This window comes from Taeniopygia guttata, chromosome 2 (assembly GCF_048771995.1).
Source record: "Taeniopygia guttata chromosome 2, bTaeGut7.mat, whole genome shotgun sequence".
Classification (NCBI taxonomy): domain Eukaryota; kingdom Metazoa; phylum Chordata; class Aves; order Passeriformes; family Estrildidae; genus Taeniopygia; species Taeniopygia guttata.
The window spans coordinates 13,885,262-13,910,449 of NC_133026.1; the positions used below are offsets into that span (position 1 = coordinate 13,885,262).

The window sequence follows — 25,188 nt, forward strand, 5'->3', positions numbered from 1 at the left end:
GAATTGTTGCTGGAGGAGAGCCCGCTGTAATTACTGTAATTCAAGGTAACCCAGATGACTTGGGTAGAAGGGGACTGAGAAGCATTTAAGATGACAGCTATGGCATCTCAACTGTGTGAGCTGTGCTCTTGTATGAGGGGAAGGAAAAAGATGTTTCTGAGAAGGCAAGCCTGAGATTATTTGATCTTTCTCTGGCTTCTCCCTTACTGAAGTTAGCTCGTCCAGTGGGAAATGCTGCATGTATTCCAGACCTGCCTGTCCTGATCAGTAGGATGTGGAGGCCAAGGAATTGGACAACTGAACAGAGGCAAAAGTAGCAACCCCAAGGTTATACAGGGAAACAATTTCTTTCTACTTTTGTCACAGTTTGCTGTGCTAAATATATTTTGAAGGTGTATATAACACCAAGACATGTGGAAACTGGACCAGTTTGGGATCATACATTGATTTTGCTGAAAGATGTTTATGCAGAGGTTCTTGTAAGAAATACTGGTAAATGGGATTAGTTGGTTTAGAGTGTGCTGGACTATACCATAGCTGCTGAAAAGGAGGGGGTGTCGGCTTGTTGTTTGTACTTATATGGCAAGGATGGCCATTTAATTAGTTCTATTAAATGAAAGCTGTAATGTGAGCTAATAAGCAGATAGCTCCAATGAGCGTTTTTTAATACTGTCCCATATTATGATTCACAAGACTTTTTGCTGCAAGTGTCTGCTGGTTTCTCTGTTTTGGAGTCTTCCTGATATCTAACATTTCCTTTGTTACAGGTAAATGGAGTTGATTTAACAGGCAAAACTCAAGAAGAAGTTGTGTCCTTGCTGCGAAGTACCAAGATGGGAGGAACCGTTGCCCTTTTGATTTTTCGACAGGAAGAAACATTCCATCCAAGGGAACTGGTGCGTAAAATAGAGAGCAGCTAAGAGATTTAGATGAGTATGAGCAACTGATTTAATCTTGTCTCCTGTTAGTAAACATGCGTGGCCAAGACTCAATATAAGAAAAAGGAAAAAAGCTATTTTGCTTTATTTAGAACATTTTACATGCATGTTTTTTATTTTCTTTAAGATCTGCTATTGGAATTAAGTATTTGTTGATAATGTATAAGTGAGAGCTTTATTTTGGGTGAAAATGTTTATTATAGGAGAAGCTATTGCATAGACTTTATTTGGATGCATGCAGACAAGTAGATTATTTCATATCTTTCATAAGGACAAATCTATGTTTGAAAGCCTGCCATTTGTCCCACAACCTGCTCACTAATATCTTCTCAAACATATACTATTATGCCAAAATAGGATATGTAAATACTTTTTTATCAAAAAGTGGAAAATATAAGAAGTAGTAGCCTTTTTTGAATATAAATGCAATCTCTATGGAATGGAAACCCTGCAGTTATTAATTTAGCAGGCAATTCAGAAGATGTTTCTAAGGAATTTACATTAAATAGGAATAAAATGATGTTTCGTACTGTACCTGCTCCACTTGCTAGTGTATATTGATATTTCTCTGATAATTACTCAAGATAGCTTTTGTTATGAAAAGGTAGATTCTGAATGGTAGCACTTTGTTCTGTACTCAATTAAACTGCTGAAGTTATTTATTATTTGTATTATTGTAGCTATATACAACTCTAAAATAACTTACTTGGCTGCATTATTGTGAGAAGATAGACAAATATAAGTATGATGAATTAATAACTTCATTTTTCTATTGGATTTGTGTTATTTTGAGTGCAAAGAAAATGAATTTTTGTTTAGCCATTTCAAGATATGAAACATTAGCTTTTTACTTTTCAAAACTGCCATTAAACCTAGGAAGTCAAAGTGTCAGGGAAGGTTGAAAATGAACCAACTTTTACCTTAAAATTCTTGGAACATGCCTTCAAGTGCTGAAGTGAAAGCTGTCATAAAGTGAAGAGAAATAAAAATTTGAAATCCTATTACGCCCTTCCTTATCACTGTAACAGTGAAAGCAATCTGTTTATAAGTTCCTGTGGTACACTTTTCGTGGCACTGCTATCTTTCATAAAGGTGAATGAAAATGCTTTTTGAGATTTCTAAATAAACATAGAAGTAAGAAAATACCTTAATTTTGTGTATATTATTTCTGCGGTAAAATTAGGAAGTTTTAATGCATATTTTGACATGAGATTTTGTTTAAATAATTGTAAACAAATATATGGTATAAGTAATGCAGAGATTTAATGGCAATACATTATCTAGTTTTAAAATAACAGCAAGTCAGCCCCTTTGAAGGAGTTCAAGCTCAGCAGCCTCCCTGCTGTGGCTCAGGTAATACCCTGTCAACTACTTTGGCAAAGTCCAGCATAGGGAAGCCAGACCTTGCTGTGGCTGTGTCAGGAAGCAGGTGGGCTTTGCACTTTGAAATGAGATTAGATCAGAACTGGTGTGTTCTTCTGCAGCTCCAGCTGAACAAGTGGTATTGTGAGGATCTGACAGTACATGTGTGTGATGATCCTCTGTTGCATAAGGATTTGTTTGTTTGCATTTTGACATGAGCAACTCTTAGGTATGCACTGCTGACTGCTGTCAAAGAGCAGGGGCAGAATTGCTGGGGAAGGTGTTGAACTAAAAGTCATCATAAAGGCTGTTCTTTCTTCTCTGGTAAGAAATAATCCTTAAAAAAATAAAGCAAGTCTTTTCAACCAGCTCCTCTCACTGACTTTTACTGGCTTATTGAAAAAAACCCAAAACAAATTTAAAAAAAAGAAAAAAACCCCAACCAAACAAAAAAGCTAAGGAAAAAAGAAAGGACATTAATTTTGCAGGAGGGAGGAGAATGAGCTGAAATCATGTCCATTCATCTTTTTCGCATGCTGATATTCTCTGGCCACTTAGGAACAATTGTCTTTGCATCCATCCCCTATTTCTCTTATATTTTCTACATTTGTGTGCTTTAAAGTATTAACTGTATGAGATGTGTCTCAGCAACTATATGTAGAAAATCATGTTATTTGATGTTATCCATCTTATTAAGGGCAGGATTTGCTGTTGCTTACTGTAAACACTCATTATTAAAACCACTTTATATTTGCCAACATTTGTATGGATAGTAACCTCAATAAAACAGGTGTTTGGATTTTATGTTTTATGTTTTGGGTTATGGCTTGAATGACTTTTGAAAAAAAATTAAAATTAGGGTTTCATTTTAAGTAAAATGAAGATAATAACCTTCAGGAAAGTTAAGGAGTTTAACATTGCTGTTATTATGAAAATGTGTAATTTTAGCTGAAACTCAGGGGATTGTTAAGCTGAGCCTGTTAAGGTTGGTATGGGATCTCTGAAACTTGTGTGGATCAGGTCAGGTATGTGTGTGATGATCCAGTGCAGCAGAGCAAGATAAAAGTGAGGAAATGTGGAAGCAGGGAATAAAATCAAGTTGGCAGAAGTCAGGTTTTGTAATTAGTGAGATCAGGAAGAATGACCATGTTTCTCCAGCATACTGGGCATTTTATTGCTTCCACAGTTACCTGATGCCAGATAGGTAATGTATTAGGGCTTGTCCACACTGATGTGAGCTAGAGACACATTATCTCTTAACAGCCTTCCCTCCCTGCCCCTCTTTGTACAAAAGGGCTGAGGATTATTCTGGTTAAGTAGAGTTCCTGGAGCACTGTGGTTACCTCACATAACTTGTGAAGCATTTGCTTAGAGCTGCTACTGACTGTGTGAATCCTCTGAAGGATTGACTTAGGTTATTTCATTTTTGAGCTATATTTTCAGTGCCAGCAGATAACTGGCTGGCAACATTAGTCTCCAGTACCTTAAGAATTATTATTCTTAGGGTATTCTTATTAGGCTTAGGGTGCCCATTGGTACATGTGGGACCTTTACATTTTCCTTGTAGCTGTCTTAATTTTTTTTTTCCTTACTTGTTGTTGGCTTCAGGTTGAATCTATTATGTAAAAATGTGTTACTGCTTTGCCACTGCATTTTTGTGCTTTATCATTTGATTCTCCTGCAAAACAGCCTAAACCAAAAATGTCCAGTAAACCCTAGCATTTCATTAGGGCCCAGCAAAATGGAAAGAAATAGCTGGTTAGCCCAAAAGTGATCAGTCAGCATTAAGGTGTCTCCTGAGTTCGCAAATGGGTTTTAATATAGGTGGGTGTGGGCTTGGAAGAGCCATAGTTCTTTATATGTGTTTCCAGAATTGCTTGTGGGATACATTTTCCAATGATGTGTGTTTGCCTTATGTGCCCTGAGACACAGGTGAGGAGTAAAAAGTACAAGAGGGTCCCTTCTCTGGTGAGCTGAATACATCCTCCTGTCCTGGGGTTTGCAGAGCTGCAGTTCTAGTTCATCCAAACATGCTCAAAAGGGGAATCCCTTGCTAATGAGTTTTTTTAAAAAATAGGTACTTGTTTAAAATATTTAGAAGGGTTCATCTGGACTGCTGAGGTCATTCTCAGAAAACTTCAAAGTAGAAGGGAAAAGCCAGGGGGAACTTCCCTGAATGAGAACGTTCCACCAGTCAGAAAATGGTGCAAGCAGTTGTGGTTCTTCCTGGGCCAGACAGTCACCACCCTCACAGCCAGGTAGAATCAGGTGCATATGCCATAATGATCCTGGAATTATTTTTGTTCACTTCTCATGTAGTGATTGTTTAGACAAATTTCAGTCAGGGGTGTGACGAACATCCTTCATTTTTTATTACCACTTTACTTCAGAATTAAAGTCTTTGTTTATCCCCTTGCTGTTAGATAGTATGTGTCGTATGTAGTTGTGTTCTTATTTATTTTTTTTACTTCCTTTAGAATGCAGAACAAAGCCAGTCACAAATTCCAAAGGAAACGGTAAGAGCTTTGTCTTTTCCATATGGGAAGACTCCCAAATGTTTTTAAACTGATATGGCACTTCTCAATCAAAGTTTTACAGATCCTTCTTTCACCTTATATACTGTAGATGGCTCTCTGTAGCTTTACATTTTAAATGCATTTTTAATGTAATTTCAAATACTGTTTGAAAATCATACACAATTCTCTTACTACATATGTTCAAGTGCTATTTGAAATTACATCTCTTATATACAGCCAAAGGCTGAAAGCTAAATGATAAGACTAGACTTTAGCTTGGGTTACACATTGAAGCTAATTGTTTAAATCATGATTACACGATAGAAATCTGAGATACAAACACAGAAAGTAGTCAACTATGATTTAAGTCTTAATTGTATCCTCATAGCAAACCATTGTTAGCTATTTTTAAGAAACTATATGGAAGTAGTATTAAGTTTAACCTTTTGAGGGCTGCAACAGGTGATATTCCAGTGAGGCTCTAGATTGAGGTTGTGTAATGTTAATATATCTCATTTTAGTCAGTGGAACATGATCAGTCCAATATACAATACACTAACACATCTAACAAGTTTGTCTAAATTAAAAAGTGTACTTTATGAAATAACAACAGAGAATATAACAATAATATATTACCTGAAAGATATACTGGATCTTAGTTAAAAACATACTTCTAGAAACTCCATTCAGTTAGGTACCTATTTTAAAATTAAATAATAAATTCGGTTATGGAGAAATTGAGAAGATTCATGTTGGAATTTGAAATGAGTTAGGCTGCTGAAAAACAAAAAGAGCTTGTCTAGATAATTCAGAATGCTCTTAACAGCAATGGTAAGATGGTGTCTGGAATAAAAAGAAAGTCAGGACTAGGTAAAGATACGTAAGAGCCAACTCAGTGAAGATAATCAAGGGTATGTTGGTTGATAGTATTAATTTTTCAGGACAATGGAATGTAACTGTAAAAATGGAAATTTGAGTTAAATGTTGGCAATATTCACTTCTATCCTTCTGGATTTTAGTGTCCTCTCTGAAAATTATCTGCTTAAGTGCTCTGCAAAACTGTGGGTGTATCACTGCTTCAGACACGCCTTGCGGTATCTCTTTACTGCATCTCATTAGAGGATGTATATTTTTATCTTGATAGTTTCTTACCATGTACTGCTGATAGGTAAGGAGATCAAACATCAAAGCCCAGGATAATATTTCTATCTGTAATTGAATACCATTGAGAATGGAATACCATAATTTGTGGGTGCAGCCTAATAAAAGTATCCTGGTTTTAGGAGTTAAATTCCACCCCGAAAGCTCATTAAGATAACGCAGATTGCCTATAAGGTGTTTATAGAAATCAATTGCTCATCTGTTGCAAAGTTAATGTTTTGTAGCAAATTCCTTGGTGAAACCCCTTCTTTGGCATTCTTAGAGCCAACAACTTCATCTAAGGAAAAACAAAATAAAATAGGTATCTCCTATTTGCTCTCTTTAGATGTGGTGTAAAAAATGCTTGTTAATTAGGAGATTGCAGGAGGGACAGGGGGTGTATAAGTAGTTAGAGATTTCTGAAAAAAAAAAAAATCAGCTAGAAAGCCTTAGCAAATCTTGAAAATATGGAAGTGAATTGGAAAACATATGAAGACTGAGTAACATATGGTTACTAAGAGAATGAAGCTAGAAACTTGATCAATACAAAAAATTTGCCTAATGTCTTGTGTTTTTCATTCTTTATGCATTGGGAATTTTTGTTATTTATTTAAAGGCTCAGAACAACTGTGATGGATGGTAGTAACACCAGCTCTCTTTATATTTACCGACTCCAGTATGTGAATAAAAAAAGAGACTAAATGTGAAAGGTTTTGGTGGGTATTTGTAATGCACAATGCTTTTGCATTTATGTCCCTTTTTCCAATCTACTTAGCTTTGGATAAGTGTGATACTTCAATTTTACATAACTAATTTTCCTGAGCTGCACATTAATAATACAGTCCCACATTCTTTATTATTATTTTTGAAAGTACTTGCCTTTGCTTTCCTTTATTCTCCTTGGTCCTTCTTCAATACCTATTTATTTCTCCTCTGTCTATTTTTCAGGTCTTTGAGATTTCTAATATCACAATTTCTGTTTCTGTGCCTGCTCTGATCTTTGTGCTGTTAGCAGTGAGGTTTTAGTCTCCAAGTGTCAAGGACTTGATAGTTGAAAGCAAAGCAGAAAAAACCAAAACCAACAAAAGAGCATGATGAAGGCAGTGAAGCTACAGAAATGAGAGAGGTGGAATGCAAGTCTGTTTTTCATTTAAAGGCAAAGTGGTTGTGAGGTTTTTTTTTTTGTAGTTGTTGTTATGTCTTTGTGGAGAAATAGAAGGAAAATGCACCTTTGAAATTAAAAAAAAAAAAAAAAAAGATATGGAAAAAAACTCCCTTGAAAGTAAAAGGCCTGAAATAAAATCACAAAATATCAAGCCAAACTTATAATTCTTTACTCAGAGGTTACCTTCATGTAACTGTTACTTTTAAATGGTTTGCATGAATATTGTGGCACTTGGATGCAGTAGTTAGTCCTCAGAGAGGTAACAAAAGAAAATCTTGAAGGTATTTTTTTTTCCTAATTTGTGGCCTGAAATCCTTGACAGAGTTATTCTTTATAACCCATATAAGAAAGCATATGAATTCAGGTTTCTTATGCACCATCACAGAATGTAGATTCTCAGTCTTAAACTTCAATATAAGAAGGTTTTGTTATTTGAGAGGCTCACGCAATTTAAGATCTGCTCTCCAGTTTTACATAAGAAATGCAAATTGCTGATGCAGCTTCAGCCTCTATCCAGTAGCTGTGCCCTGGTGAAAACAGAACTGGTGTTTTTACTTTTTCCTTTGCTTATGGACAGAACCATCGCTCTGCTTCCTCATGAAACGAGGAAATCTCCTTTATCTTGGTTGTAAGGTTGTTCCACCCAGCCATGAGTTTTTGCCATTTGTATAGCTGATTACAGTGTGTTACAGATGCACCTATTGCTAAACAGGGTGATTATTTGGAATGTAGGAGATTGCCTGTAATATGAAAAAAATAGTAATTTATCATTATTACATTTCTGTTTTTAAGCATAATTATCTTAATCCTGTTACAGTGCATTGAAATGAACTGTTAATTATGCTATGTAAAACATCTGCCAATTAATTTTTTCCTCATACTCTTTGAAGGTTGATAGTGTTTCAGGAATATTTTGTTTTTACAATTGTCATTCACTCTTAGTTTTCTGAATTCAGAACCAGCAAGTTAACTTTCCTGTTAAGCATAATGCTAGAAAAATAATAATTATCATATGAGTAAGTATTTTCTAAGGAGTGTTGTCTCTTGATAAGAAGAGATTCAGAGTTAGAATGATTGTTGCACTCAGCAGCATGGAAAAGCTTCAGTTTTCTCTTCTCATTTGTTTTTCTGTCAAATTGCTGTAAGTGAGCAGAATGTTATGAATTTAAGTGAGTACAGGATTCATAACAGTAGCATAACAAGAGTGGTTGGTGTGTTGGAACAATATATAAATGATGAGCAGCATTGGTAGAAGTTGCAAATGGGATTGCTTTGTGTTTTCTTCTGAACTCAAACATTTGATATTCCAGTTATTATCTAAATTTCATTTTGATCACTGTGTTTTTTCTGATCCAGTTGAAGTTCTTGCCATATTCTTCTGTGTGTGATTCTGAGTAAATTAGCTAGCTACCGTTTTTATGCAAGAATTCATTGCCTGTAGGAAAGGGGTGATATTGGTCAGAGGCATTTTGTCAGAACTAATGAATAGTTACTTTTGTATGCTTTTTGTTCATAAGTTCTCATATTGTGAGTATGAGAGGCAATACTAGCAAATACTAGCAAAATGCCTAGAAACACATTATTTGTATTGATTATTAGATAGAAAATTCTTGTGGAAAAAAATCACAGTCAGTGTTGAGCTTTAAGAGGATGTATTCTGAGTGCATGTGTGTTTGTCTTTTGCTCAGAATTGTTTGTATTGCTTCAAGTACCTGATAGTCACTGGGGATGCATCCAGAGATATTTTTTAAAAGCTGTAATAATTTCCCACCACTTCCTCTTTAGCACCTATATAGAACTTCAGCTTGGTGATCCAAATGTCTGAACATTGAGCCAAGATCATAGATGGACTAATGTCAGACTAGACCACCAGCAGTGTTGTTATCAATAGCTACAGAATGATTTTATTGAAAGAGGGAGCTGATGCTGTTATTTCCTCCATGGTGCTTAGGAATGCTGTAGGAATGCATATATATTATTGTACCTTTTTACCTTCTAATGGTATGAGGCACAAGGGTGATTACAATGTTTAAAAGCATTTTTAGTGCAATTTTGAGTGGTTTCAGCTAATAATTTTAATCAAGTTTTAGATTACTGCCCATATTAAAGAAATAGGTAGTGAATGTGTGATTTTTGCAAGCTACTGTTGTGATTTCAATCTTTTTTCATAGGAGATATTGTAGTATTAAATAGCATGTTCTGGCACATTTATGACTTGAGATAAGACATTAATTCCTAGTGAATAATTAATATAACAGTTAAGTGGCTCTGATCATGAATGCTTTTTGACCAGTCTGAATTTCCTGGAACATTCAGTGATAAGCCACATAAGCTTCTGCATAATGCAGTACTTAGTACTGACCCTCAGGCTCAGTTTTGACTGTTGGCAGCTGGTGATTTACCTGGGATATGGTGTGGCACACTTAAACTGGCTTTGTGCAGTACCATAGGGAGGCTGTGGCTGCCTTCTGAACACTGGCATTGAAGACACTTACTGAAAAATTCCCAGTTTAATTTAAGACAACATAAGTGTCCCTCCACTGCGACAGAGTTGTTTTAGTACCAACTCTGCAGTCATCCAGAAGCCACACCCATGTGTACAAACTTGTTGATTTGGAGCAAACCTGGTTTTATTGCATCATTGCCATTAGACTCTTGGTGTTGATTCTCCCTTGATACTAGATGCAGGAAAAATAGTGAGATGAAATGGTTTGCCATGGTTGCCTGAAAGTTTGCAGCAGAAATAAAAGTGAGACACAGATCCTTCTGAGGTGCTCCATACTGGCATTACTTCATGGGGAGTGTGTTTCCTGCCACGGATTTCTACAAAGGCAGTCTTTCTTTTTCAGCTTGTTTTTCTTGTCTATCTTTTCCAGGCACTATCTCTTTCTTTAGTCTTTAGTCTTTCAGGTCTTGTAAATCCAATAGGCCAGTGAGAGAAGTATAAGGATTTTTAGGGATCTCTGTCATTAGTGTGTTGGGCATTGAAGTTTTTCTTGAAGAAGGGAAAGTGCAGAGAGCTGTAGTTTTATAGGCTTCTTTGGCAGAACAGACACCTACTGTGTACCTAATCCCTTGGTTTTCACTTCTCTAGGGTAAGCAAAGTGTACAGAAACGGGGTTAGCATTACAATCACATGTTTTTGTTTCAGGACATACAGTAGGAACACAAAGTTTGAATAGAGCAGCAGTTTTGAACGTAGTATGTTGGCCTAAATAAAGTATAGTCATTGTGGTACCTGCAACAGACTAGTAGTGCCTGTGAGAAGTTCTGAGAATGTAATTTTAATTGTGTGATCATTTTTTGAAATGTGGAATCTCATTTTATTAACCCAGTTTCTATGACAGCCCAGATCAGAGTGTTGGCATTAGGGAGAGTAATGTAAGAATAGACAAGCAATGGACTTGTTACAGGGAGAAGTAACAAACATGTGGATGTACTTACACATGGGCTTTTGCAGAGCTTTGATTTCCATTCTAAATGAAAATCACATGCTAGAATTTTTGTGCTCTGGAAAAGCATTTAATTTTTTCCTAAATCATATCTTAATCCATCCAAACCTTTAAACTGAAGTTATTTTTGCATGTGGAACATCTTTTTTGATATTAAATTAAATCCTTAAAATGGACATAACAGGAAATGCAGTGGGGCTGTTTTGCAGTACTTTCATGAACTAGCATTTTTGCCTATAAATACTTACTAAAATTAATCCATATCTAATACACAAAAAACTCTTCCTTGATGGGATTAAGATTAAAGCAGAGCACATTTCCCATAAAATCTCAGAATTCAGATCTAGTTTTTGATATCTAGCAGCTGCTGTTTGATTTGAATGGATGCAATCTTTGCCAGATGTGACATATTAACTTCACTAATATGAATAATGAGTCTCTGTATATGAGCAAATAAGATTCATTAGTGTTTATCTAACATATGACAGATATTAAAATTCTTAGTCTAAGAAGAGTTAGAAAAATAAAGCAAGCATAAGAATTCTGGTTGTTTAGTTGGCTTGAGCCCTGTACAATTTTATAATCAGGTAAGTAGTAATTTAGGTCCTCAAAACCTATAATGCAACACAACCGTTTGATTAAAAAAAAAAAATAAGAGAAAAGATAAATGGTCTTGTATTTCAGGAGAAAACTGGGTTGGAGTGTGCATGCCACTACTGGATCAGTAGGCAGGATTTTCTCTGGTGATGGAGTTGCTCTAGTTATATTTTTCTTTAATGCCTCCCCATGGTGGGATGCACCAGCTCTCCATTACTCCTCCCAAGGAGATTCCTCAGCTCTTGGGGAGTTGTGTTTCAGGCCACCTACATTGCTCTATTTTCAGTACCTCCAGCAGTAATATGTTACATTTTTATAAGTACTAAACATCACCCCCACAAAAGTTGTTGACCAGATAAGCTGTTTTTTTTTCCTTAGGGGTGTTTGTTTAATGTGTTCTACATTTGTACATGTGATGGCACAGGATGAGAGTGAGTCATCATTTTTTTTGTGTACCTCAGTTTAGAGGTTGGCATAAGACAGCAGTGTCACCCACTTAACTTGAAGGACAAAACAATTTGAGTTGCCCCTGCTGTTAAGATTGTCTTTGCACAATAGCTAAGTGAAATCTCCTCTCCTGCTGCGTTCTGTTTTGTTACAATTATACAGAGACAAGTTTTATTGGTTTCCCAAACTATAGGGCTTATGATTCCTTAGTATTGTGGGTACCTTATCAGAAATAATTAAATAATGGATGCTGTATTAAAATCTTCTAAAGACTGAAAATATCTTGGAAAAAGGTGTTAGGTTGTAATTCCCTATTATTGGAACCCAATGACTAAACTTGGAATTTTGAAATTTCCAGTAGTTTTACAGCCTACACTTCCTACAAAGCTCTTATAGCCACCAAACTCATATTTTGAGAACTTCAGGTTTTCCATCTGGATAAATTGTAAAGAGAGAAGACACGTTTTTGAGACAAAAGGTTGATAGATTAACAAAATAGTATTTAAACAGTGGCTAACAGGACTGTAATGTTAGAAGGCTGGACACAACAGAACTTGAGACAGGTAAATTGAATAGTGAATGGGGTCATTCAAGTTATTAGGTAGTGTTTGTGCTATAGTTAATTAGTCATATGAATGTCATCATTGTGGTGTATATATATACCCACATATAAGGGTGTGTTGTGTGTGTACATGCATATATGTGTGCATTCAAGAGCCTTGTAAAAGTTTTTACATACATGTGTTCACATGTATAACTGGAGATGCAGAGCTTTATTGATTGCTCTGTGAAGGGGAACAGGAGCACATTTTTGTATACATAGTCACAAAGTAATGTGCAGAAAAGTTTCAGTGACTGAATAACTGCTGAGAAGGCAGCAGGTCTAAGCTTGCAAGAGAATGCACTTCACTGGAGAGAATGCTGCCAGACTTGTAGCAGCAGCTAGTCACTTAGGAAACCTGTCCTAACTTGACTGAAAATTGCTTCCCCTGTTAGGTGGGAGGAAGGTTTTTTTTGCTGTTCAGTTTCTGTTTTCACCCATCTCATGCTGCTTACTCACCAGCTGAACCCTGCTGAGGCCCTGCAGAGGGAGGAAGTCCCAAGCAATGGTGTGTAAAACATGAACCCCCAGCTGGTCGAGAGAGGTGATTGTCTCGTTCTGCTCCTCACTGGTGTGGCCTCACCTTGGAAATTGTGTGAAGTTCTGGGCACTGCAGGATAAGAAAATTCTGAAGCTATTAGAGAGTGTCCTAAGGAGAGCAACAAGAATAGTGAAGGGCCTTGAGGGAAAGCTGTGTGAGAAGCAGCTGAGGTCACTTTGTCTGTTCAGCCTGGAGGAGACTGAGGGGAGACCTCATTGTGGTCTTCAACATCCTCCTGAGGGGAAGAGGAGGGGCAGACACTGATCTCTTCTCTGTGGTGATCTGTGACAGGACCTAAGGGAATGGCCTGAAGTTGTGTTAAGGGAGGTTTAGGCTCTCCAGAGAAGTTATCACAGCACCAGCCTGGCAGAGTTCCAGAAGCATTTGGACAATGCTCTCAGGCACAGGGTGTGACTCTTGGGGTGTCCTGGGCCAGGAGTTTGACTTGATGATCTTTGAGGTCCCTTCCAAGTCAACATATTCTGTAATTCTGTGATACAATGATAAAGAGGAAATGCTGTTAGGAGTATGATGAGAAAACTAATGGCATTCTTAACTGTTGAAATCTATTCTAATATTGTTTATAAAATTAAATCTGGTTTTATGATCAGATCAGAACTTACATAGAAGAGAATGTTATGTGGAAGAGAAAAACAATTCCCCTCCATTTATCTTATGGCTTTTTAAAATCTCTGTATATATCAAAACACTGCCGTAAGTTTGCCCTAATCAGGAATTTTATCTTTAAATTTACAATATATTTATGTTGTATATAAAAAGTGAAAAACTTATCTCAAATGTTGTTTAGCATAAATTGATGCTAAATATGATTTTGAAGCCAAAAAAGTCACCTACATATTTTATCACTGATCAAATTTTTATTATAAATTACATACTTGAGCAGCTTCATTCATCCAACTGAAGTCATTTCAGATGACCTTTTCCTCAGCAGCCTGTGTCTGAACAGAATATTGTTCTGCTGTTAATTGTTTTGGACATAGTGTGTGAAAAATCTTAAGGGAGTTGAATTTTGTTGTTCAGGGTTCACAGTACATAATTTTGCTTGCATGTTTACTCCTGGCCTGTCAAAATACATGACGGGATAAATTTCTCCTACAGATCAACTAATCATAAAAATAGCGTTGAGGTGTTTGATTGACATAGCGAAGCTGTTAATTTAGAGAGTATCAAGATCAAATGGAAGCTACTGCAATTAAGAAGTGATGTGTTCTCAGCTGAAATTTTTAATGCTGCATTTTAGATTTTTTGTACATTTTAATGCTGTCTCTTGGACATATTAGGGGATTTCTATGATTTGTTACATTTAAATATTTAATGTTCAACACAATTTCAGTGCAAATTTTACTTTTTTATAATAGCTGTTTTTATATTGATTGGGGAGAAATGCTGTACATGTAATGTTTCTGTACTCTAAAGGGCTTTGGAGAACAAAGGATTCAGTCATTATGAGATTTTGCTGGGTTTTTTTTGTTTTGTTTTCATCTTTACAACTTTGGTTCAAAATATTATGGTAGCAGGCTAAAAATCTTCCTTCTCACAGTCATTCTCCGTGACAGGCTCCTTTAGGACATGCTTAGAGGTTCTATGTCACTATATGGTACTTTGTATTATGAAGTTACATTCAATATATCATACATAGTAAGACCTTCTTTGATACCGTGATCTGGCACAAATGTTAAATTAGCTACTTTCATATCCATAGCTCTTGAAAGTTAATAGTTAAATTTTTATTGAAAGCCACATTTTTCACATTTGTTCTACCTTTTTTGTTGTTTTCTTACTCTACATTCAAGCATATTATACTGGCAGGTGTCACACAGAGTCTGGAGGGCAAAAGGCTTCTTATGTCCCTAAAATTCCAGATACAGATATGGTGGTAAAGTGTTCTTAGGTGGGAAAAACTGTAGATACCCTATGAAGTCCCTCAAGAAATTTAGCCATAGCCTTGTAATGGTAATTTTCTTCCTTAAGTGATTTGAGCAATTTTCTCATGCTTTCAGCACTTCTTATCCAGTGCTGAGGCTGCTGTTTCTCATTTTTTCATGAGCATGATCTGCTTGCTCATGTGCGGCTCCTACAATGTAGTTTGTTCCAGGTATTGGCCTCACATTTCAGCTGCACACTCAGGTGTCTGTAGCCTTATATTGCCTTATTTCCTTATTCAAGATTGCAGGAAACAAGCAAGCATAAGCCTCACATTAAAACCAGTGCTGAACTGATAATGCAGCTCTTTGGTCTCACTGAAGAGAAGTAGGGTAGAGTCCATTAGCCAAGTCTTTGGGGATTCTTGTGAGGTGCTCACTCCAATTGACCCTTTCTCATATAGAAATGCACCTGACAGGCCTGGGAGACTGCTTTGTCTGAAGTTTTGGTGGATTGTTTTAAGATTAGAAAATACTGGAGGAAGAGGGAAATTGATTCTAAATTTATGTTAACAGTAATAAAGAAAAATTCAATAAGCATATCTGCTTTCCTGGATAAGCCATACATACCTTGGCTTTACCTCTCTTTTGGCTCACAAGATTTATTCCTGCTACTATTTATTAAGGAATATGAAAATGATCAGTGTTACAGAAGCTATAATGTAACATGCATCTGTCTCAGATTGTTTTATTCTGCAGCCGCTTGACAAAATGTGGATTCACATGTATGCTGAAGCTAGTGCTTCTGTGAGCCAAGCAGGAAAATTAGGGTAGTAATTTTCCCATAATTTGGGAAACACCTTTTAGATAGAGTGTTTTTCAGTAGTCACAATACACCTTTCCATTCCTCACAGCTAGCATTGGTCATTCTGTTTCGTGTGGCCAAGATATATGTTTGAATAGTGGGAATCATAAGCAAGCCTGCCTAGCTATGGCATGTTGATAGGTGTTAATTTTTTTCATTTTTTGAGGGTTTATTGGGTTTTTTTGATGAACCATTGTGCTTAGTTATAAGCAAAAGGAGTCTAGTGTAAAGGGAAGGGCTGTTGAACACATGAAGGTTTACGCTTTTAACCAAGTGGGAAAAGATGGAGTTCCTGTTTTTCTTCCCTCAGCTGTTGCGGCTCTCTCAGCAGTCTGACTGCCTTCCCATGTGACATTTTTGCACTGCATTTCTAGGTCAGTGGTGACACAACTAGCATGCTTATGCCCAAATTGATCATCTCAGTCTGCTGTACTCCACATGGCTTTCACATCTATCTTTGCCATGGGCTGTGTTAGCATTTCCTGAAATCTTAAGAAACAGGGACAGCTCAGCAGGCACGTGTTAACTTCTCTCATACGTCTTCTCACTCATATGAGTGAGCTTTGCATGTAGATCAGTGATGTGGGAAAAGTTGGTATAAAATCAGTGTCAGAAACAGAGGTGATGTGTTGCTGAGATTATGAAAATTTGGCCAGATTAATTCTTCCAGAGAAGAACTGCTGATGCTGGACATTAGTGTGCACTTTCTGCTGTATGTTCTCCTTCTCCTTTATGTGGGTGAAAAAATCCCTAGCACAGTTGGGTTCACAAGCAGAGAATTGCCTTTAAGGGCATGACTTTTTTTCTTTAATTGGTAAAGTTTTAACCAAAAGTGGTTATAACTGCTTTGTTAGATTTGAAAGAGGATTAGAATCAAGTTAACAGCCTCTGCTGTAAGAGATAGGGCTGATGAACAGCCTGTCCCTCCCATTCCCTCTGGCAGAAATCTCTTGGACACGAGCACTGCTCCTCTGGGCATGGCCTTTTTCATTCCTGGGTGTTGTGCTCATGCTGCTGCCCCAAGAGTGTCGCTGCTTTGTGGGGACACTGCAAGGTCTCTGGTCCCAGCCTGTTGCCACCCTGAATCCGGCAGGAGGTGAAGCGTGAGGATGGTCATTTGTGCTTGTATGGCTTTTGTATGCATGGAAAGGTTGGCACTGAGCAGCTCCTTGCTGGCAGCTGTGGCAGGCTGTGACTGTAATTTGGGGTGCTTAAAACCTGGGAGTTTCCCAGCCAGGCTAGGACTGGGTATTGAGGACAGCAAAGATCCAGAGAGGTTGGTAAGAGGACAGATGTGAAGGGAGGAGCTGGGAAAAACAGGAAAATTGGCACTCAGAGCTGGATTTGATTATAAGCCTAGCAATAGCAGAGAGATGTGCTGTTGCAGATCTCAGCTGTATAGTTTTCTGGTTTTTCCTAACACAGATAATTTTAAATAAAATGAGGTGAAGTAATTTTTGAATTTAATTTTCTTGCACTTAGTTTCTCTCTAAGACTGCAAAGCTCCATAGATGATGATAGTACTTTTAAAATTCTGTAGGTTTGCAAGTAGGAAAATATTTCTGATAAAGCTCTCTTTAGGCTAGTGAAATAGCAGCTTATGTGTGAGTTAGTATTGATGGCAGATTCAGTAATGACATGTGATACAATTACTTTACTAGAGAGAGAAGCACTTAGGCACAAATTTAAGATATTTCTGAACCTAGGCATCAACTGGAGGTGATTGAAAATACACTATTTCTGCACATTTCTTCACATAATTACTGTGGAAAATATTGTGGCATTGTAGCAAAAAGCAGAGAGTTTTGAATGCTAATAGCTGCAGGGGGAAGAGAATTCCCAGAGAAATGCTATTCTATAATCCCATGCTAATCTCCCCAACAGAAAGCTGAAGAAGAGGAGCTTGTCCTCACACCTGATGGCACCAGGGAATTCCTCACTTTCGAAGTTCCACTGAATGACTCTGGGTCGGCTGGGCTTGGCGTGAGTGTCAAAGGTAACCGGTCAAAAGAAAACCATGCCGACTTAGGAATCTTCGTCAAGTCCATTATTAATGGTGGAGCAGCGTCCAAGGTAAGAGGGAATATCTTTGTACTTTGGTCTTCCTCAGTTTTCCATAATAAGTTATTTTGAAAATATCCATAGATTGAAGAAGAGTGACATCTGTAGTGTTCACCAATTATACTATCAGAGATAACATTTAGATTTCTACTCACGTGTTTGCATGTTCCAGGATTTAAGCAGCCCTAACAGATTCGGGAAGGAAGGAGCCATCTCTGGTACAGTTCCATTAGTATGCTATTTGAGCAAACAGATTATGATAATAGCCTTCAGTGCAAATCTGTAATTGGAATAGACATTTCCTATAGTGGCTGCAATGGAAGCTATTATTGCAGTGTTCATTTCGCCATAAACCCTTAGGACTAAGTATAGTTGGTTGAATATTTTTCTTTTGATTTGATTTTTTTAAATTCTCTCCAGCCGACAAAGCTTCCTTTGTGTGTGTTTTATGTAACTATCTATAATTTTTACTTTTCCAGGATGGCAGGCTTCGAGTGAATGATCAACTAATAGCAGTTAATGGAGAATCATTATTGGGCAAAACAAATCAAGATGCTATGGAAACCTTAAGGAGGTCCATGTCCACCGAAGGAAACAAACGAGGAATGATTCAGCTTATTGTGGCGAGGCGAATAAGTAAATGCAATGAGGTAATGAGCTTTTGATATCGGGATTGGCAGTTTTCACTTCTGAGGTATTTGTGTTTACAGGAGATGTCATGTTTCCTCTGGGACTTGAAAAATAATATCTGAGAAGCTAAAGAAAGAGAGAACGACAGAATTATCTGAATTTCGGTGTTAGACAAGCTAACGTTATTACTGATCAATAAAGTTTTGCTTTCGAGTATTTTTGTCAATGAAAAACAGGAAACACTGAATAAAACTATATTGATTTTGTAATTGGATCTCACTGTTTACGTGATTTTTGTTCAGCGGAGTTTTTTATGGAGGTCTATTAGATCTTTCATTTATAGACTTTGTGTTAACTGACTTGTTTCTTTGTCACTTCCAGTTTTTTTAAGAGTAGTGCTCTTGCATTTCATTATTATATTTTATCTAAACAAAAGTTTCCTGTATAGATTCTACAAAACTTTGTCTTGGCTTTAATTGTGGGGGAGGTTGAACTACTGAATTCAGGGTGAAATGGTGGTTCTTCTGATGATTTTGTCTTCTCTAGTGCAATGTTAATGTGTTGATGTTTTGAAATAGATTCATGATTTCTAATAGCTTATCTTCTATTTAATGTAAGTAATGCTATATACTAGGAATCTATGGGCATATAATGAGAAGGGAGGACTGAATTGATTTCAGAACAAATTGGAGAAAGTACTGAGTTCAATAGGATACAGCTGAATGGCATGTCAGAAAAGCATCTCTTTAGAAATCTAAAAGTCAATTCTTTCATTCTTACTAATATAACATTCCTTATCAGGAATGTTATTTTTTGATCATCATGCTTCAAAAATGATGTGCACAAATTGGTTTAGTATCACTGCTCCTGCCTAGGAGAAAAAAGAATGGTTTACTCTTTAATGCATAAATCTGATCTTCAAAAAAAAAAAAAAAAAATTAACCCATAGTGTATTATAAAATCATGTCTGAAAAAGGCACTAGGCATTTTTAAAGTGTTAAGCTTCTCCTGATAAACCGCTTATACAAAGGTTTTGTGCACATGCATGTTTATATATGCACACTGCTAGAAAGCCAGCTTGGATGCACAGCGTGTCTTGCTGACTGTTGAAGGAATTCTGACCTTTTTGTATGTGGTGATGTCCTTATCTAGCCCTAATTCAGCCTGTCCTTTGGAGACCGTTCCTTATTCTTACCCAGTTTCAGACTCTACTACATACTACTACATAAAAAGGGTGAAATATTTTAGATTATTTCTGTGTTTAGTTTTTTTTTCCCTAAAATGATGTAGAAGATGATCCCTTTTCTCCTAGTGAAAGTCTTCTTGATTGAATTAATCCAGATAGTGTTTGTAAACACGAGGGAGGTAATCCAGCAGTGATGAAAAAAAGACATTTCTCCTTGAATCCAACACAATTTTTACTCACTCAAGAACAGCTTGGTCCCCTATATCTGCTTGACATTTAGTACAATTTATTTTGCAGAAATCATGTGCCAAAAGCAGCACAGCTGACTGCAGTATATGTGCTTCAAGATAAAAGAACTGATTGTGGAAACAGATTTATATACACTGAAATGTACCTGCACAAGGGCAGGATATACCCTGTCTTTCTGGGCCTTCTTTACAGTTTTTGTGCATTTTCCCAACTCCTTAAGAAGATGGTAAGATTAGTTATAATGATTAGGAAAGCATTGATATGTCACTATTGCTGTAGTAATCAAAAAGTTGCAAAATAACTTTTTAAAGTAATTTTTCCTAGAAGCTATTGCTTTTATCACACTTATCCAAAGGAAATATGATGTCAGTACTGTTTGCATATTTTAATATGATGAAAGGATGACTTGCATGGATGTAAAGCTGTTTACTTGCTGAGCTGGCAGTATGCAAGAAGTCACTTTTCTGGAAGTCTTGCAGTGCCCAGACTTCAATGAAATGAAAAGCAAAGAAGTTTTTTTTTTTCCTTGGTATTTTACTATTAAACCCTATATCCTCCTTCAAGAATGTGACCAATTTAAGCTTTAGATGTTATTAAGCTGATATAACATTGATAAGCTCTGATAGTGTTATTTCTGAATGTTGCAGGAATACCATATATGAGTATGGTATTCAGTCAGCTCAGTCCCTCATTAGTGGCTGTGGGGCCTGAGAACTGGCTGGTGACAGCATTGCCTCAGTGGCTGGCCATGCCTTGGCTATATTGTGCTTAATTCAGCAACACAGATTGCTTAGACATGCTGGTATACAAATTTTCTCCTGGGAACATTCCAGTAACAACCACCAGGGAAGATTTTTAGTATTAGAACACAAAAAGAAATGACTTTTGACTAGCAGCAAATTCAGGAGTTTGCAGATTAGAAGCAAAAGCATCAAAAGAGCACAACCTTATCTTAATAACTCCCACCTCTTATCGCTATAGAAGCACAGAATCATTTAGTTTGAACATTATTGACTCCAACCATTAACCCAGCACTGCCAAGTCCACTCCTAAACCATATTGCCAAGTGCCACATCTGTACATGTTTGAAAGACCTGCAGGGATGGCTACTCAGCCATTTCCCTGGGCTGAGTCCTATTCCAAAGCTTGACTATGACATATTTTACCTAATATCCAGTCTAAATCTTCCCTGGCACAACTGGTGACTGTTTCCTCTTGTCCTATTACTTTTACCCGGGAGAAGGCAAGGCACCAACCCCCACCTGGTTAAATCCTCCTTTTAGGCAGTTGTAGAGAGCAAAAAGCTCTCCTTAGCCTTCTTTACTCCAGGCTGAACACCCCCCAGCTCCTCAGAAATGGGGGTTTATTGGTTTAATTTAATATAAAAAGAAATGTTCAACTTTTGAGAAAGTATTTCCTGGTGTTTTCTATGCTCTTTTTGTTCTTCAAAGAAGTCACCATAAAAAACCAGCAGATAAAAAAAGATAAAAATATCCTTTTCAACTGATTCTTTCCTTTGTTGATTCAGCATTGTATCAACATTGTATTCAGTGTGCCTACTTTGTAGACGAAAACATAGCTTTGTTTCTTATTAGTCTGAACTGCAGTTAAGTGGAACTGGTTTGGTGTTATTCCCTTTTGTGTGTCACCAAGAGCAGTGTTCACTCTGCTCTGTTCCAGGGTATGGTCAGTCCTGCGAGGTCAGGTCTTGGCTGATTCCCTGCCACACTGCGGAGCACCCACAAGTGTATCAGAAGGGAATCCGTGCAAGGGGTGATAATGCAAAAATAATCGTGGTAAACATCTGGATGATAAAAGCAGTTGCTTTCTGGATGATAAAAAAATCCCAGAACAAAATAACAGCAAAAAGGAACAAAAAACTCAAGCCATTTTTTCCCCCTGCCTTCAAGTCCAGCAATTGTTTTGTATTTGCAAAGTCAAAAAGACTTCCTTTGAGACAGACTACACAGTCTGCTTCTTTCTTCAGTAAAACTGAGTTTGAATTAAACTTTTAAAGCAGTTAGTGGTATGGAACTGTTTTTGTGGTTTTAATGTCAATTTTCATAATCAGCCCTCAGAATTGCCGAGGAGGGAGAATTAATTTTACAGCACAATTCTGCAGATTGTTGTTTCTGCATGTTTCAATTTAGACTAGGATTTTTGTGTAATTTTTGTATTTTGTTTGCTGTCTAGAAGTGAGTGACAGAACCTCTGTTGTCCTGGGTTGAGAGAGGCAGAACAGTTGCTTCTGATCTGCTGCAGAGGCACTGTCTTTGTCAGAGAGTTTTCTTTGGCTTCTTGAACATGAAACTATTTCAAAACTTTGCAAAGTGACCTTGGATACTCCTTTCAGATGTCACAAGTTCTCATGTTGTAATCTAAGCCTTCAGAGCAATTGTAGTAACAATGTAAGTGTACATAAACACCATAAGAGTATTATCTTGACTTGAGGGAGGCAGGGAGGAGATAATTTATATGACCAGCCCTTCTATAACTGTAGAGTCAAAAGAGACAACAAACGTCCTGGAAGGTAAAAAGAGATTTTGTGCTGCTGTGGTTTTGCTGAAGATTTGCCTGTAGAAAGAATTTTCATTGACTCAACAGAAGATAATGTGTAATCCATCCAGGTTTTCAAGTGAATTGTCTTGTAGTAAATATTGATATAAGCCTGGAGTGTTAGTTATGAATGAACTCTAAGCCAAAGCTGTGCATCTCAGTTTTTCTCCTGTTTGCATCATGTCTATGCAGAGTACAGCAATGTAGAATTCTGCAAGCTGCACTTTTACAAACCTTGCAAAACAGTGTTTAATATCTCAGCCACTTCAGACAAAATCACACACTGAAGATCTGATGGACACTGTTAGATTCGTGTAACAAAAACATTTAATTTGGGATTTGGCTATATCTGAGTTTCCCTTGCCCCCTGTTTTAAAAAAGTTAAACATTCTGTTCTGTTGTATATTTTCAGCTTCCAGCCTTGTGTGTTAACTCATCAAGTTTTCTACATAAGCATGGAGAGATTCTTTGAGACACATTTCCAAAGCTGTGAAAACAGTGGGAAAAATTGAGAGAATAACAATAATATTCACTTGATATTCATATGGCCAGTTTTAAACACCTCATTTTCAGAAGAGGTGGCCATCAGGCTTTTAGATCTTTAACTCAGGGCTGAAATTTTTTTAATTGCTCACATTTAAGGAGAAATGGAGTTCTTTGTGCTGCATTCTGTTAATTAGTGATGCTATTGTGATTAGCCTTTATGGGCAAACAGCTGGCGGCTGCATCGCCAGAACGTGCTCAGCACTCAGGCACAACTGCCAGGCACATCCCACAGCTGGTGGCTCCATGTGCTGATTCAAGAAAATAAAGGTAATTGTTACTTTTGGAATCCTGTGCTTTTCAGTCTTGCAACCTGGACAGCTTAGAGACACAGATTGCTTGTCTGCACTCTGTTCATGTCATAGACAGGCAGCACTTGTCTGCCATTAAGTGAGAGAGCATCACCATTTTCCTCAAAATGAGAAATTTCAAGGGTTTTTGTTGTTTAGACCTCCCTTTTTTTTTTTTCTTTTTCTTCTTTTTTTTTTTTTTTTTTTTTTTTTTTTGGCTGAATGAATATTTTTCCAATCCTGCCTGAACTGAAGCTTTGCAAATGATTTGTGGATCCCCAGATTTCTTCATGCATGTCTGGTCATTTTTTTCTCCCTTTGAAAATGAGCAAACTGTGAAGCAGAGTCCTGATTCCAGACCGTATAAGGACCTCATCATTCATGAAATAAATTGACTGATAGATCAGTGAGATTTTGCAAATGAGTGGTTTCATTATAAAAGAAACAAGCAAGCAGCTTTTCTTTTCCAGTGTGTGTGCAAGTATAAAATATTCAGCATAATTTTCCCCTGCATGCATTACTGAGTTACCTACATTGAAATTTAGGTGACAGGTTTGTTTTTCTTTCTCACTAGATTAGTCTTGTGATGACCTTTTGGAATTTAACTGTCAAAAAGTCTTTAGCATCTTCTCCAAACACAGTGATTTCCCTGTTCATTCCCATCTCCAATTCATTGATAAAGCTGTTTATCTACTTAAGCTATTCCCAGCTCTGATTCCTAGGGGAATTTACAGCTCTTCTCCATCCTGAAGATCAATCTTTGTGTCCAATTTTTTAGCCAGTTTTCAACCCAGAAAATGAAAATTTAGTCCAATCCTATGAAAACTTAGTTTCTTTAATGCCTTTGATATTGATACCTTGATATAGACTAGTAGTATTTTAAAAGTATCTATGTTGGAAAACGAAGGTGTAGTATTTTGAACATCTTAACCACAGTACACAGATAAGAAGGAAAAAATAAAGCCTGGAGAATAATTCTGTGTGACAGAAAGAGCTTCAGCATTCTGGATGCAGTGTCATATATAGCAAATTTGTATACTGTCCTCTTTAGCACCCATGATGCTTGCATTCCTATATTTGGACAATTTATTTTCTGAAGAAAAAAGGGAGTGTGATTCTTGTTTCATTACAAAAAAAAGTTTGTTTATGCTTTGAATATTTTGGCACTCTTCTTGTGCATAAACCTTTTTCATATTTATGTACATAACTTCAAATAGGATGGATGGTGGTGTTTAAGGAAGAGGGACTGCATTATTTGTCCTTTTATCATCTAGATAAGCAGCAGCTGGGCTAGCTAGTACAGACAGTACTTTAGCAAACAGCTGTTTTTTATCTGAATGGCAAAGGGTCAGGGTAGAGCCTTTTATTTTTAAAAAAAAGTGAATCTTGTTTCTCTTCTTAATTTAAGAGACTGGATAGAAAAGGAGCCACAGGTAATCTGTAGCATGAGAGGTTTTATTGCATTTTTGCAAATATGATCATTTAGTACAGATCAGTGCTACGATCCAGAGAGGGAACTCACTCTTTTCAGTCCGGAGAGAAGAAAGACTGGGAGATTTTTACCAGTCAGTGTTTATAAATGCCTGATAAAAGTAATAAAGAAGTAATAAAGAATACTGATCCAAATCTTCTCAGGGCTGCCCAGTGACAGGACAAGAAGCAACAGGCACAAACCAAAATACAAGAAATTCCTTTACACATAAGAAAAAACAGGTCCCTCTTAGAAGTCAACACTGGCACAACTTGCCCTGAGAGGTTGAGGAGTCTCTGATCCTGGAGATACTCAAAACCCGACTGGGCAGGGCACTGTGCAACCTGCTCTTGCAGATCTTGCTTTGGGTAGGAGGTTGGATTAGATAATCTCCTGTGGTTGCATCCACCCTCAGTTGGTCTGTAACTCTGAACTGGCACACCAAGGGGTGCTCTAGCAGCTGTTGACAGGGGGCCAGTTGCCACATGGATTTCTTTCCTTGCCAGGCCTTTAATGAAGTTAGGAATTTGTACAACTTTATTTATATTACCCACTCTTTATCAGTCAATCAAATAAAATTATACCAGGTAGCACTGAGAGTGGTTAAGAGAATGAACTAGAATGTGTAAATCCAGCTCTTTATTAGAAATGCATCACGAAGAACAAGCAATCTTGCTTTGGTCTGTTGGACTGTT

General features: G+C 37.1%; 1 protein-coding gene across 20 annotated transcripts in view; it reads left to right on the plus strand.

The window, feature by feature from the left end:
- The window catches only part of PARD3 (par-3 family cell polarity regulator), a 442,797-nt gene that overhangs the window by 248,289 nt on the left and 169,320 nt on the right, over positions 1-25,188 (plus strand). For 16 of the 20 annotated variants that reach the window (XM_030264342.4, XM_030264359.4, XM_072925341.1 and 13 more), the window contains 4 exons: positions 768-896; positions 4,778-4,816; positions 17,392-17,580; positions 18,048-18,218. In XM_030264342.4, the coding sequence (XP_030120202.3) occupies positions 768-896; positions 4,778-4,816; positions 17,392-17,580; positions 18,048-18,218 (528 nt within the window). The remainder of the gene's footprint in view (positions 1-767; positions 897-4,777; positions 4,817-17,391; positions 17,581-18,047; positions 18,219-25,188) is intronic. The other 4 variants (XM_030264347.4, XM_030264360.4, XM_030264355.4 and 1 more) reach the window with 1 other exon arrangement.